The 15,512-nt window shown below is 46.6% G+C and overlaps 1 protein-coding gene across 1 annotated transcript; it reads left to right on the forward strand.

Annotated features, from left to right (window-relative positions):
- The first annotated feature begins 844 nt into the window (after window positions 1-844).
- Window positions 845-1,999, forward strand: LOC119368062 (casparian strip membrane protein 1-like). Its single transcript, XM_037633423.1, has 3 exons — window positions 845-1,282; window positions 1,356-1,479; window positions 1,576-1,999. Exons 1-3 carry the CDS (start codon window positions 948-950, stop codon window positions 1,789-1,791), a joined length of 675 nt encoding a protein of 224 aa, XP_037489320.1. The 5' UTR covers window positions 845-947; the 3' UTR covers window positions 1,792-1,999.
- Window positions 2,000-15,512: the final 13,513 nt, after the last annotated feature.

Here is a 15,512-nt window from a genome sequence, read left to right on the forward strand (position 1 = left end):
GGGGGTGAGAGGGGATTTTTCGTGCGTTCATCATGAAGTGAGGAGACCGGGATGAGGGACTCACGAATCTAACGTTGCTAGGCTGCTTAATCCAACGCCACATGGGACGACCAATCCAATCCAGTGACCTGATCGGCCCACCAACGCCTAGCGTTGTCACATGACACAAAACTAAAACTATTCACATGGAGGATGAAATTGGGACAATTCTTCTTTCAATATGGTAGGAGGGCACTGGGCCACTTCAGAGCGTGATGGACATGAACAGGTGGTTGCCAAGAATGTGTTTTTTCAGATTAAGAAGTTGTGAACAATGATTTATTATTATCATTATTTTGAGGTTATTTTCCTTTATTTTAGGTCATGTTTATTGATGGAAACAATGATTTATTTGTATATAAATATGTACGAGGCTATAGCAAGTGATCATTTAGGATTTTGGTTCAAAATGCTAATATGCAGTCAGGAAAAGCGAAAAAAGTTGGCACGACTTCATAAGTAACAGAGCAGATGTTTTTTTTTTTTTTACACAACAGAGCAGATGTTGAGGCAGTTCCTCCATGATTATTCATCGCACATTGTGAGAGCTGGCTAGTGCAGCAGAGGCAAACCACTGCATCTGCAAGATACTGCTTGGCGCATGCATTTCAGAGCAGTTGGGAACCACTCCAGCCCGGCCACTCCCACAAAGCCCGAACCCAAACCACAACCCTCCCAACCTCTACACAAACTTCTCCACTCTATGATAGTCGTCTCTCACTCATTCGCACCATACCCAACTCATCCCAACAGGCAGCAGGGCATCCCTGCCTCTATAAAATCCGCCGCTGCCACCGCAAACCAATCAAATCAAACACAAGCACCTTTCATCTCATAAACCCCATCAAGAAACCCCGCCTTCTCCTCTCCTCCTCCCGCGTCCGACGATCCTCACGCAAGCACCGAACATGAGCACCAGCGAGGCCGCCACTGTCATCCCCGTTTACGACGTCGCCCCCGGCCAGGGAGCGCCCTCCAAGGCCCCCGCGGCCGCGGCCGTGCCTCCGGCTGCTGCCCCAGCCGCACCGCCCACGACAGCGCCGCGCAAGTTCCCCATGCGGTTCTTCAGGCGGAGCGACCGCGGCAGCCGGTGCATGGCGTTCCTCGACTTCCTGCTGAGGATCGCGGCGCTCGGGCCCGCCCTCGCGGCGGCCATCGCCACCGGCACGTCCGACGAGACGCTCTCCGTCTTCACCGAGTTCTTCCAGTTCCGCGCCCGTTTCGACGACTTCCCGGCCTTCCTGTCAGTGCACATCATCGACCGTTCGAATTAAGTTAATGGCGAATGCCGCGCCTCATGTATGCGTTCTTTGCAGGTTCCTCATGGTGGCGAGCGCGATCGCCGCGGGGTACCTGCTGTTATCCCTCCCATTCTCCGCCGTCGTCGTGCTGCGGCCTCAGACCACCGTCCTGAGGCTTCTCTTGCTCGTCTGCGACACGGTAACTGACAAGCCCTTTTCTTTCTTCCCGACTCGCTCCAACGGCGCCACGCACATCATGCACGTGACAGGGCGGTTAACCATTGCGATCATGCAGATCATGCTTGGGCTGCTGACGGCGGGGGCAGCGGCGGCGGCGGCCATCGTGGACCTGGCGCACAGCGGGAACGAGCGCGCCAACTGGGTGCCCATCTGCATGCAGTTCCACGGCTTCTGCCGGCGCACGAGCGGCGCAGTCGTGGCCTCCTTCCTCTCCGTCTTCATCTTCGTGCTCCTCGTCGTCCTCGCCGCCTTCTCCATCAGGAAGCGCTGAAACCAGCCTTGCTCCGGCCGGCAGTGCAGCTGCTGCAACCCCGGGCTTTGTTTAATTAACCGTGCCTGTGTTTTTAAATATTGCGTGCATCCTCAGTTTCCTTTCTGCATTTGTGTAATTTGTGCGCATTGGCGAGTAAGTGGCAGTGCACCTGTTAATCTGTACTTGTACTTGTGTTGCTTGGTAATACAAGGTGGTGAGCGATCAACGTGTTCCAAAATGCTCAACTTTTTACTCAATTTTTTTTACTAAACTTTTTACTCAACTGACAGCGGAACAATGTTTATGGATTTTTCTTTTCTTTTATAGATAGGTGTGGCTAGGTCTTAGTCGACCGAGACTCAGTTAAGTGGCATAATATACAGGGATAATTGGTTGTATGCCCCTAGTTGGGTCCGGTAGGTTTACCCCTAGTTTTTGAAAACAATCGTTCCGCCCAGACCACTTTGCTTGTCTTATGTTTTTGCCTTTTGACCATTTGACCGTCAATTTAGAAAACTTCATAACAAATTCATACTAACTCAGAAAAACACGAATAAGATATCAAAATGTTCAAAAAAAACAATTAGCTCAAAAGAGAATGCCAGTTAGCTCTTAAACTTAATGTCAGCTTCAAAATTTTCACCAAAGTAGCTACGAATAGGTTAAACTCGATAGCTGACCATGTTGTCCGGCCATCTCAAACAACGTTCATGCAAGGAAGGAATATACTCGATGGCGTAGTAATCCTGCATGAGACCGTTCACGAGATGCACCGAAAAAACATGAGTGGAGTAGTATTCAAAATTGACTTTGAAAATGCCTATGATAAGGTTAAATGGTCTTTCCTCCAATAGGCCTTAAGGATGAAAGGTTTCTCCGATAAATGGCATCAATAGATCCATAATTTTGTAACTGGAGGTAACGTGCCATCAAAGTCAATGATGATGTAGGCCATTACTTTCAGACAAAAAAAGACTGCGACAGGGTGACTCCATGTCCCCAATGTTATTTAACATTGTTGCTGACATGTTGGCCATTCTGGTTGAGCGCGCCAAGCAGGACGGACAGATTGCAGGAGTAGTGCCGCACCTTGTGGATGGTGGTCTCTCTATTCTGCAATATGCCGATGACACAGTTCTTTTTATGGAACATGACCTGGACAAGGCTCGAAACCTGAAACTCTTGCTTTCAGCATTTGAGCAAATGTCGGGTCTTAAAATTAACTTCCATAAAAGCGAACTTTTCTACTTTGGAGAAGCCATTGAGGCGGCGGCCGATTATGCTGACATGTTTGGTTGCGCACATGGCCATTTCCCGATTAAATATCTGGGAATACCGATTCATTATCGACGTCTCACCATTGCGGAGTGGAAGCATGTAGAGGAGCGGTTAGAGAAACGGTTGAGCAGCTGGAAAGGCAAGCCGCTCTCTGTTGGAGGACAGCTGGTTTTGATTAACTTTGTCCTTACAAATATGATCCTCTATATGCTTTCTTTCTTCCAACTCCCAAAAGGGGTCCTGCAAAGACTGGACTATTTCAGATCCAGATTCTTTTGGCAAGGAGACGGGGAAAAGAAAAAATACAGACTAGCCAAGTGGAGTGTGGTTTGTGGGCCGAAAGACCAAGGTGGCCTTGGAATTCATGACCTGCGGGTCAAGAATGAGTCTCTCCTTAGTAAATGGTTGTTCAAACTTCTTACTGAGGATGGTGTTTGGCAAACCATACTGCGCAACAAGTATCTAGGCCACAAGGCGGTGTCTCAGGCATATTGGAAACCTGGCGACTCGCACTTTTGGGCTGGCCTAATGGCGGCAAAGAAACATCTCTTTCGCTTTGAGTCTTTTGCGATAAAGGACGGGTCGGAGATTCGTTTTTGGGAAGACATCTGGCTAGGCGGTGCCACTCTCCGAGAACAATATCCAGCCTTGTACAATATTGCTCGCGATAAAAATAATACTATTGCGCAGGTGCTCAGTTCATCCCCCCCCTCCCCCCGAATATTTCGTTCAGGCGGGATTTGACTGGCCCCCGACTTATGTCATGGCATAATCTTTTGTCCCGTCTGGATGCAATTAGCCTGACAGAAGGGCAGGATGTGTTTCGCTGGAACCTTACTACATCAGGGTCTTTTACTGTAGACTCTATGTATTGTGCACTCACGCATTCTGAGGTACCGGTGAGTAATAATAAGAAAAATTGGAGATCGAAGATACCACTAAAAGTTAAAGTCTTCATGTAGTATCTTCATAGGGGAGTTATTCTAACCAAAGACAACCTCGCACGGCGCAATTGGCAAGGGAGTAAGAAGTGTTGTTTTTGTACTCATGATGAGACCATCAGACACCTCTTTTTCCAATGCAACTTTGCACGTTCTACGTGGTCAGTCATCCAAATAGCGTCAAGTTTATATCCGTCCATAAGTGTTGCCAATATTTTTGGTCATTGGTTGGACGGTATTTCAAATAGGTTCAAAACGCTATTAAGGGTGGGAGCGTATGCCTTACTATGGTCGCTTTGGCTATGTAGAAATGATTTTGTTTTTAATGACAAAAATGCTTCTCCTTTGCAGGCTATTTTCCGTTGTACGCACTCGCTTCATATGTGGTCTATGCTACAACGAGCGGAGGTCCAACCGATGTTCAAGGCGGTGTGTACGCGGTTGGAGCAGGTGGCTACAGAGGTTTTTACCCAACATGGATGGCAGCATAACCTCCGGATCGGTCCATCTCACCTTTCGACATAGGCACAGTGTCGGTCTATAGGACTCTACTATTGCCGATTTGTCGGCTTTTGTTTTCTTCTGGCTGTCAGACTTTTCGTGTTTCGGCTATGTGCATCCTAGTTATACAGAGGCCGGGTGTTGCTCATAATGCTTTGTATCCACTTGATGCTACATTTCTGAGTTAATAAAATCACCCTTTATTGAAAAAGAGAAAAAGTTTAAGCCACTCAAAAAAAATGTTAGGGGTGGAGTAAATGGTAGCTCCTATTGGTGCTCACTGCGTCCAATAACATGTGCAACCCACAAGGGACCGCGACTGATCGGCCCTAGCGCAACATTGCAAAAATCCCCAAAATATGGCGTGCTTGCGAGGAACTTGAACTCACAACTACGCACTCCTAAAAGGAAGCTGCTAGCAAATGGTGCTGTTGGCTACTAGTGATTGATAGACAGTGCGGATGTTTAAGAGCTAATGGCAGCGGTAGATTTGAAACCAAAAATGTGAACAAAATTTGAAATTGCAAAAAAGTTTTTGGAAAACACAAACAAACTTTGGAATTTTGAACTTGTTTGAGAAACACGAACAAAATTTGCAAATGTTTTTTTCCAAACTTTGTTGAATTGTTTTGGAACAAAGTATGAAAATTTGAATTATATTTTTCAAAAAGGATAAAAATGAAATTGTGATTTTTTTTTAAAAAACAAATAAATTACGAAAAATTGAACATTTCTCAAAAAAGACCAATTTTTGAATTTCCAAACATTTATCTAAAACGCGAACAAATAATTGGAATTCTCAATCAATTTTTTGTCATAAAGGGAACAATTTTTGAATTTATAAAAATTGAAGATTTGATTTTTTTAAAGTTTTTTGAATTTATGAAAAAGAATAAAAATAGAAAGATAAGAAAAAACAAAAACCTATAAAATAAAATAAAAGGTCCGCAAAATTTCTAGAAGGTTCCAAAACTAGTAAAGGCCAACAGGAGCCTTCTAAAGGTTCCCAAAACTTGAACAAGAAAGTTTTGTGTACAGTATCGACAACACTTTGACGGAAGATGCGGCAAATAGGAAATTTCGGAGAGAACTGGTGAAGAGTTTGGGCTTACTTAGGAACTGATATGATGCAAATTGCTACGCAAGCTAGGTTGGATTTCCATAAACCCTTCTCTCTGGGGTGGTGTTCACTTCGTGTTGGAATATATGTGAGGAATGCAAGGGATTTTAGGCATGAAATGCCTACTTTCTACAAGTGGAGGTAGGGTTTTGTACATCATATCTTTTTGTTATCACATAGGATTAACTCTAAATTCAAACATGATATGGTGAGATAGGTTTCTTTCTTACATCCTTGATAGGTTACTTTTCTTCTTTTATTTTCTTTCTTCCTACCTCTGTTTGTATATGATGTAAATATTGCTTGTGTATGGGTGAGGTTGTGAGGGTTTTGCCCCACAGTAAACAGTAAAGAAAACAATCAAGGGTAACGTCAGATCTTTTTTTTTTTTGAAACGCGGTCCCTTAGGGCCCCATTCATTAAAAAGGTCAAAGAGAGTTGCCCAATTAATTAATAAAAAGCCGGGCAAAAATCGTCACAACACACCCGCAAAAACGAGGCCCACATGGCGACCTGGCAACCCACACAAGAACGCACACACGCCGTCGAGATTGCAATCAAGTGTCATCGTCATCACACCTCAGCGAGGGCGACTCCAACTCCACCATCAACAACCACCGATGTAGCCCTCACCGCAAAGAAGCACCGAGGCCTGCGTCGGCCGATGACAAACAGTCCACCACACGCGCCGACGATCAGGCAGCTCCGACTCTGTCGACGAGCATTGTAGGGGAAAAGCGTTGGGCCTGCTCGAGCCGGTACCGGAACCGACCACCTGTCTCGTGTCATCGTCACCGCAGAGGCACCTCCTCTGCAGCTTCGACTTCAGGAAGACAAGTGAGGCTCGGCAACCCCTCGAACACGCCGGATGAGACCGACTACCAAAGCTCAATAGCAACCCAACTCCACCTGAAGCCACCATCGTTACCACACAAGAAATCGCGCCACATCACCATTGCCAAACGGACAACTGCTGACCGCAATGCCACCAGTGTCCAGCCTATGGAGCACACAAACGGGATCCAATGCTCTTCAAGAAGACGCCACAAAGAAGGAAGCGACGATGTAGACGCTGTCGCCCAACCCAACTAGGCCGTAGGCTTTGACCCGAAGAGATGGAACCGAGGGTGTGCAGGGGGTGGACTCCACGGCGGTGCCTCCAAGGAGGTGACAAGACCCGGCAAGCTTTCGCCCAGAGCGCCTTCCAACACCACACCCACACGCATAGGACTGCACCGCTGACCCGCACACCTCGCACGAAGTCATCGCGCCATGACTAAGTAGAAGCCACCACAGAGCTGGCTAACGGCCAGAAGACGCCGTCGAGCATGATCCGGCCGAAAATGGCCATATCTGGCATCCCACCGCCGCTGCAAACACCATGGAGGCCACGAAAGGCTGGCACACCGCCAGCTAGTGTGAAGACGAGACACATAGAGCAGGAAGGGAAGGGACGCGCCCGCCCCAACTCGCCAGAGATGAGCGCCCAGGATGAATAACCGAAGCCTGCCGACAAAGAAATCGCAACTGCCACCTCACGGGAGACGCTCCTAGAGGCCACCAAGCCGGATAAGAGCCGTGGGGACGAGTCCCAGAAGCCTATCGATGCCGTTGTCGAGGCCACCGTCCCGCCTGGACCAACCGAGCCGCGCACCCGAAAGGGGAGCGAGCCTCCCCCACCTCAAGCACCCTGCCGCCAGACGAGGAGAAGGACCCTGTCGCACGTCGCGCCCTTCGACCACGCCACACCCTTCGCGACCACGCCGCACCCCCCCCCCCGACCGTGGCTACCCTCGCCAGAGCAACCGGTGCAAGCGCCGCGTCGAGCTCCCACCGGAGTGGACGGCCCGCACCGCCCCTGCGCGAGCTGGAGGTGGGGACTGGGGAAGGCCCCGCCGCAGCCGAGCGGGTTTCGCCGGACGACGTCCACTGGCGGCGCCGAGGGCAGGAGGGGACGGACGAGACTGCGCTGGCGGCGGCCAAGGTTCTCTCCCTAGCCGCCCGTGGGAGCGACCTGTGGACCGCTGATAACCCACAAGTATAGGGGGTCGCAATAGTTTTCGAGGGTAGAGTATTCAACCTAAATTTATTGATTCGACACAAGGGAAGCCAAAGAATATTTGCAAGTATTAGCAGTTGAGTTGTCAATTCAACCACACCTGAAGATTAATTATCTGCAACAAAGTGATCAGTAGCCAAGTAGTATGATAGTTTTGATAGTAGTAGCAACATCAATAGTAATAGTAGCAGTAGTAACTTAGCAGAAACAATATAAAAGAAATTTGTAGGCATTGGATCGGTGAATTCGTTGGATGATATTCATCATATAACAGTCATAACCTAGGACAATACGGCACTAGCTCTAGTTCATAAATATAATGTAGGCATGTATTCCGTAAATAGTCATAGTTCTTATGAAAAGAACTTGCATGGCATCTTATCCTACCCTCCCGTGGCAGCGGAGTCGTATTAGAAACTAAGGAATATTAAGGCCTCCTTTTAATGGAGAATCGGAACAAAGCATTAACACACGGTCAAATGATACGTCTCCAACGTATCTATAATTTTTAATTGTTCCATGTTGTTATATTATCATACTTGGATGTTTTACAATCATTTTATAGCAACTTTATATCATTTTTTGGGACTAACCTATTGACATGGTGCCCAGTGCCAGTTGCTGTTTTTTGCTTGTTTTTTACATCACAAGAAATCAATATCAAACGGAGTCCAAACGCAACGAAACTTTTTATGGATTTTTTTGGACCAGAAGACATCCAGTGGGCCAAAGAAGTACCGAAGAGTGGGCCCGAGGTGAGCACAAGACACCAGGGTGTTCATGTAGGCCCATACGCGCCCTGATGGGTTTTGCTCACCTTTGTGGCCTCCCGCACCGCCTCTTTTCTCTACAAATACCCAAATATTCCAGAAACCCTAGGTGAGTCGAGAAAATCAATTCCAGCCGCTGCAAGTTCCAGAACCACCAGATCCAATCTAGACACCATCACGGAGGGGTTCATCATCCTCATTGGTGCCTCTCCGATGATGCGTGAGTAGTTCATTGTAGACCTACCGGCCGTAGTTAGTAGCTAGATGGCTTCCTCTCTCTCTCTTGATTCTCAATACAATGGTCTCTTGGAGATCTATTTGATGTAACTCTTTTTGCAGTGTGTTTATTGGGATCGGATGAACTTTGAGTTTATAATCAGCTCTATGTTTTTATCCATGAAAGTTATTTGAGTCTTTAAATCTCTTATATGCATGATTACTTATAGCCTTGTATTTCTTCTTTGAATCTTTGGTTTAGTTAGGCCAACTAGATCAATTTTTCTTGCCATGGAAGAGGTGCTTTGTGATGGGTTCGATCTTACGGTGGTTGATCCCAGTGACAGAAGGGGATCCGACATGTATGTATCGTTGCCATTAAGGATAATAAGATGGGGTCTATTTCTACATAAATAGATCTTGTCTACACCATGTCATCGTTCTTATTGCAGTACTCCATTTTTCCATGAACTTAATACACTAGATGCATGCTGGATAGCGGTCGATGTGTGGAGTAATAGTAGTAGATGCAGGCAGGAGTCGGTTTACTAATCTTGGACGTGATGCCTATATAATGATCATTGCCTGGATATCGTCATGATTATTTGAAGTTCTATCAATTTCCTAACAGTAATTTGTTTACCCACCATATGCTATTTTTCTCGAGAGAAGCCACTAGTGAAATCTACGGCCCCCGAGTCTCTTCTTTATCATATTTGCCTTCAAGATATATTTTTATTTTCTTTTATTTTCAGATCTATTAATCCAAAAATACAAAAATACCTTGCTGCAATTTTTATTTATTTATTTTATTTCGCGTTCCCGCGAGATCTATTTATCCAAACTACTATAATTTTACCTATCCCTTTACCCGTGAGGGATTGACAACCCTCTCTAACATCGTGTTGCAAGTATTTGTTCTTTGTGTGCAAGAGATGTTTACGTGATGTTGTGTGGTTCTCTTACTGGTTCGATAACCTTGGTCTCATCACTAAGGGAAATACCTATCGTTATTGTGCTGCATCATCCCTTCCTCTTTGGGGAAATACCGACGTGGTTCAAGCAAACATCATGAATACATGAACTCCTCAAACTACGGTCATCACCGGAAAGTGTCCCGACTTCTGTCACTCCGGGTTTGCCGGATCATAACACGTAGTAGGTGACTTGTAACACCCACGATGCGGCTATATCTCCCACGTGTCGAAGCACGACTTAGAGGCATAACCGCATTGTGGTTTTGTCGCAAGAAGGGTCATCTTCACACAATCCCATGTAATGAACAAGAATGGGATAAAGAGTTGGCTTACAATCGCCACTTCACACAAATACTTAAATAAATCATACATCATTCAGAGTACACACATAGTCCGACTACGGACGAAGCCAAAAGAAAAGAAGATAACCCAACTGTTAGATCCCCGATCGTCCCAACTGGGCTCCACTACTGATCATCAAGAAACAAAACATAGCAACGACCAAGGTCTTCGTTGAGCTCCCATCTGAGCTCGGTTGCATCACCTGCACTGGCATCATCGGCACCTGCAACTGTTGTGATAGTATCTAGTGAGTCACGAGGACTCAGCAATCTCAAAACCCGCGAGATCAAGACTATTTAAGCTTATGGGTAGGAAGTGGTAATGAGGTGGAGTTTCAGCAAGCACTAAGCAAATATGGTGGCTAACATACGCAAATAAGAGCGAGAAGAGAGCAACCGGAACGGTCGTGAACTAGCAATGATCAAGAAGTGATCCTGAACTCCTACTTACGTCAAACATAACCCAAAACCGTGTTCACTTCCCAGACTCCGCTGAAAAGAGACCATCACGGCTACACACGCTGTTGTTGTATTTTAATTCGGATCTGGTGTCAAGTTATCTACAACCGGACATTAACAAATTCCCATCTGCCTATAACCGCAGGCACGGCTTTCGAAAGTATATATCCTGCAGGGGTGTCCCAACTTAGCCCATGATAAGCTCTCGCGATCAACGAAGGATATACCATCTCCCAGGAAGACCCGGTCAGACTCGGAATCCCGGTTTACAAGACATTTCGATAATGGTAAAACAAGACCAGCAAAGCCTCCCGCTGTGCCGACAAATACTGATAGGAGCTGCACATATCTCGTTCTCAGGGCACACCGGATTGTCCAAACTTCTGGTAGGCCAGCCCAGAGTTGCCCCAGGTGGCCACCGGCGGTTGACAGGTTGGACCAACACTCACGACGAGCACTGGCCCGGGGGGGTAAAATAAAGATGACCCTTGAGTCTGCAGAACCCAAGGGAAAAAGGCTTAGGTAGGCAAATGGAAAAACCAAGGTTGGGCCTTGCTGGAGGAGTTTTATTCAAAGCGAACTGTCAAGGGGGTCCCATAAATCACCCAACCGCGTAAGGAACGCAAAATCCGGGAACATAACACCGTTATGACAGAAACTAGGGCGGCAAGAGTGGAACAAAACACCAGGCATAAGGCCGAGTCTTCCACCCTTTACCAAATATATAGATGCATTAATAATATAAGAGATATTGTGATGTCCCAATCATAATCCTGTCCACCATGGAGCAATCTTCAACTTCACCTGCAACTAACAATGCTATGAGAGGGGCTGAGCAAAGCGGTAACATAGCCAAGCAACGGTTTGCTAGGAAGGGTGAAAAGGTTAGAGGCTGACATGGCAATATGGGAGGCATGGTAAACAAGTGATAGGTAGCGCAGCATAGCGATAGAACGAAGCAACTAGCAAGCAAAGATAGAAGTGATATCGAGGGTAATGGTCATCTTTCCTGAAATCCCGATAGGAAGAAGAATGAGTCCATGAAGAAGACAAGCGGACGTAGTCGAACGAATCCTCACAACTCCGGAACGAAACCGAAGCTAACGAGAGAAGCAAACCGGAAAGAAGCAAACAACATGGTAAACAACCATCACACAATCATGGCATGATGCACAACCAAATATGATGCATGTCCGGTTTAATGAGGCATGGCATGGCAATATGCAAAAACAACACTACAAGTTAAGTGGAGCTCAATATGCAACGAGTTGCATATTGACGGAACACCACAACAATTATTTAGTTCTCTCTCGGTTAGGTTACCAAACAATATTAAATGTTGTTAAGCATGGCAAGAGGTGAAGCATAAGTAAACTAACTATTTAGGCAAGTTTAAATGAGGCCGGAAGCAACAAACAACAATTCCGGAAATCCCCCTATGTCATTTAGTATTTAAAGCAAACAACAATTTTAACCATTTAAATGTTGTTATCATGATGCGGATGACATGTGCAAGTTTATGCAATTTTATGAAAATGTTGACATGAGCATGTTATGACGCATTTGGTCACCATGGCGGAACGAAAAGGGTGCCACGGCGACGAAACAAAAATGGTGCCACGGCAACATATCCGAAAATGATGCCACGGCAACATATCGGTTCCGGTAGCTCATGGAGATACCGGTGCAAAAGGAAGTGTGACGTGAGCGGGTCATGCAAGGATGGTGGGGTGCTCCCGGATTCCGGGTTCCCACGGGACGGCGGCATGGCCAACGAGGAGGGACGCGCACGAAACAAACGGGCACGATGCAAACATACGGTTCATCTCATACAACACACATTCAATCGTTCAGGGGCGGTCGACTCATCGTTATACCTTTGAAGCATGTGTTTCAGAGCGGTTCGAGTTCGATGCGGTGTAGGGGAAGTAGATGTTCTCGTAGCGGTTGTAGAGGAAGTAGTTGTACACGTTCGTCTCAGAGAGGTACTTGACGAATCCAACATTTCGGGGCGACGGTAGTGGTACACGTGGTAGATGAACTTGGCGATCCGAAGGGGTACTTGGCGGGTCGTCGAGGTACACGTTGTAGGGGTACTTGTCGCATCACCGGGTGTAGTCGTACACGTTCGGAGCGGAACTTGGCGTATCCATGGCGAAGAAATACAAAAGGGCCTCAGGTCTCGATGGTCAACAAACAGGAGGCCGACCCGTGGACCTGGCATTTGACTGAATCGAGTCCACGGGGACAAGCGGGCAAGCTGCTGCTGCTGTTTGCAGCGAAGCAGGGGCGTAGTTCAGGCAAAACGGAGGCAGCAGCGGCAAGGCTTGGGGCTGGTGACGAAGATCCGGGCAAGGACGGGGCTCTCTGGCGAGGTGGCGATGGACTTGGCATGCTGCTGCTCGATGTAGCCAGGGGATGCAGAGGACGCCGGGAAGGCAGGAAGGGGAGCCCGGGTGCAGAGGTCGGGCGTGCCGGCGAGGACGGGCAGCGGGATGACACGAGGTCGCAGGGGAGGCGGGCGACGGAGCAAGGTGGTGGTGGTGGAGGACGCGGGCCGACTCGATCCACGAGATGGACGGCGCGGGCTACAGGATTCGGCCGAAGGCATGGCCATGGGCGACGGCGAGGTAGGTCGAGGGCGGCGGCAGCCGCTTGGCGGAGGGAGGAGGCAGTGGCGACGAGCTCGAGGAGCTGCTCTCCTTGAGCGCTCGGGCGACGGGGACGGCTGGCGCCGGTGGAGGGAGGAGGCGGCGAGGGGAAAGGGAGAGGGGGTCGCGCGAGGAGGGAGGAGCGGTCGAGCGAAGGGTTCTGGCGGCGCGCATGGGAACGAGAGGGAGAGATGGGATCGAGCTGAGCTCTCCCCTGCGCTAGGGTTAGAGGGGGCGCGGCTGGGCCTTGGGCCGGCTTAAGTAGTGGGCTACGGCTGGGCTCTCTCTCTCACTACTAAAAGAAAAGAAAAAAATGGAGATTGAGAAAGAAAAGAAAGAGAGGTTAGGGGAAGAATTTGCGCACGGGGGACAATTTTCCCGGACTCGCAAAAATATGCTCGTTCCAAGAAAAATGGGGTGGGCAAGATTGCAAGAATTAAATTCAAAGTCATTGAATTTAATTCAAATGGTTTGAACAAGAAGTAGGATTTAGAAGTGTCCAAAAATGTTGAGGATTTCGGTGGGGCTCCGGAAAATGACGAAAGAATTTATGGCAAGGTTAGAGAGCCAAAACTTGAAGAAGAAAAGGCCAAGGGATTTAATATGCAAGTAGGTTCATGGGTGATTCCAAAACAATGGAATATTTTATAATATCTCCCTAAATATCGGGAGGGTATGTTATAAAGAGAAGTCACCCTTCCCTCGATTTAAATGGATCGAAGATCCATACAATTTAATTAGATGAGTTTTTAAAATTAATGATATGATGGCATGATGACATGATGCAATGCAAAAATAAAAGAGCAAGCAAAAAGAAACACATGGCAAAACTCGGAATAGCTGGAAGTCTTCTGGAGCGTCGGTCTCAGGGCGTTACAACACTCCACCACTACAAGAGGAACTCGTCCCAAGATCTAAGATGGCACCGGAGAGAAACGGAAGAGGAAGAGAAGAGGTAAAACTAAGTTGCTTCTTCGACAATGAGTGAAACCAAAGAACCTTGAGAGGTTGAAAAGCTATGAAAGAAAAAACACCACGGAGTTGAACACAATTGAGAGCACTGCGGTAGAGAATAGAAAGAAGGAACACCACGTGAACCTTGGAGGTTGCAAAGCAATGAATGACGAGTACAATGGACAAGAAGGAATTGGAACCACTCTGATTGAAACGAGATAAACAAGGAACAAGGAAGATCAAAATCGGACAGCACTCCGGTTGAAAAGAGATGCAAGACTTGATATGATGAAAAACTACTTAGCAGAGAACATAACACTCCGGTTAAATGGATAAGCACAAAAAGAACATGATCCTCACAATTCGAGATGATGAGTGAAAAGAGCAACATCACAATGCCTCCGGAAGAAAGAATAGAAGATAGATCATTGGAATAAAGGAATGGAGAAGAAAAATGCCAACTTCTGCCACAAATGAGCTTCAAAAGCACCCTTCCAAGAAGGTTACAACGAGGTTGTTGGGAAAAACCAACAACAAAATGAATAAGCTTGTAGTGGGCTTATGGAAAACATCTCAGAACTATGAGGTGACAACCGGCCACTAACGGAAACAATTGCTAGCTTGAGATCAACGAAGAGATGAAAACTGCTTTCGCCAAGAGGATAGGAGAAAACTTGGATCATTGATAAGCACCACAATACAACATTCCTAATGGAAGGCTTTAGGTGAAATATATCCCAAGATAACTCCAACGAAGAGATTGACGGATTTAAAATACCTCATTCTTGACAACTTGAATCACCAAGGGAAATTGTCAAGAGTGACATAACACCACCTCAAAAGATAAGATAGAAAGAATTGCACTTTGGAATGCAAGATGAAGAATACTTGAACGCCTCAAAACAAAACATGTGTTGAGCACCATGTTTAATTTAGAGTATAGCTTGGCGGATCTTAACTTTGAGAGAAATCTTGAAGTACAATTGAAGAATGAAAAGAATCCTTGATGAACCGCCATGTTGAGCCTCCATGAAGAACTCCGGTAATAAAAGAATGATAGAAAGAAAGAGAAGTTGAAAATACAAGGTGAATCCTTGCGATGATTTAGATGGAGCTTCGCGACGAGATAATGCGAAAAACTTGGAACGCCGGAAAAGAAAAGATGAAGCATCTCGAACCGAGAAAAATGACATGATGAACAACTCTAGAAAGAAGAAACTAGATCACTTGGATGAAACAATAATAAGAATTACATTATGCGTATCCTTCACCAATTTAAATTGATGACAAGCACGGATTTGGCATACTACTTATTCTCGTAGAAAGGATTAAGAGAGATATAGCGCCTACTTGAGAAGGTATTGATGGAACCACCGGTGGGATTTGGAAACAACAAATATTTGATATGATAACGAAGGAAATGAAATGTTGAATGAACCACCGAAAGAATAGAAAACGAATGTAGCAAAGGC

This window comes from Triticum dicoccoides, chromosome 2B, assembly GCF_002162155.2.
Source record: "Triticum dicoccoides isolate Atlit2015 ecotype Zavitan chromosome 2B, WEW_v2.0, whole genome shotgun sequence".
In the NCBI taxonomy this organism is placed as follows: domain Eukaryota; kingdom Viridiplantae; phylum Streptophyta; class Magnoliopsida; order Poales; family Poaceae; genus Triticum; species Triticum dicoccoides.

What these genes read in the sequence shown, in the direction of transcription:
- LOC119368062 (XM_037633423.1), top strand. Translation starts at nt 948, where the DNA reads ATGAGCACCAGCGAGGCCGCCACTGTCATCCCCGTTTACGACGTCGCC. An exon ending in GACGACTTCCCGGCCTTCCT is followed by an intron (nt 1,283 to 1,355) that starts GTCAGTGCACAT and finishes CGTTCTTTGCAG; the next exon opens with GTTCCTCATGGTGGCGAGCG. An exon ending in TCTTGCTCGTCTGCGACACG is followed by an intron (nt 1,480 to 1,575) that starts GTAACTGACAAG and finishes GCGATCATGCAG; the next exon opens with ATCATGCTTGGGCTGCTGAC.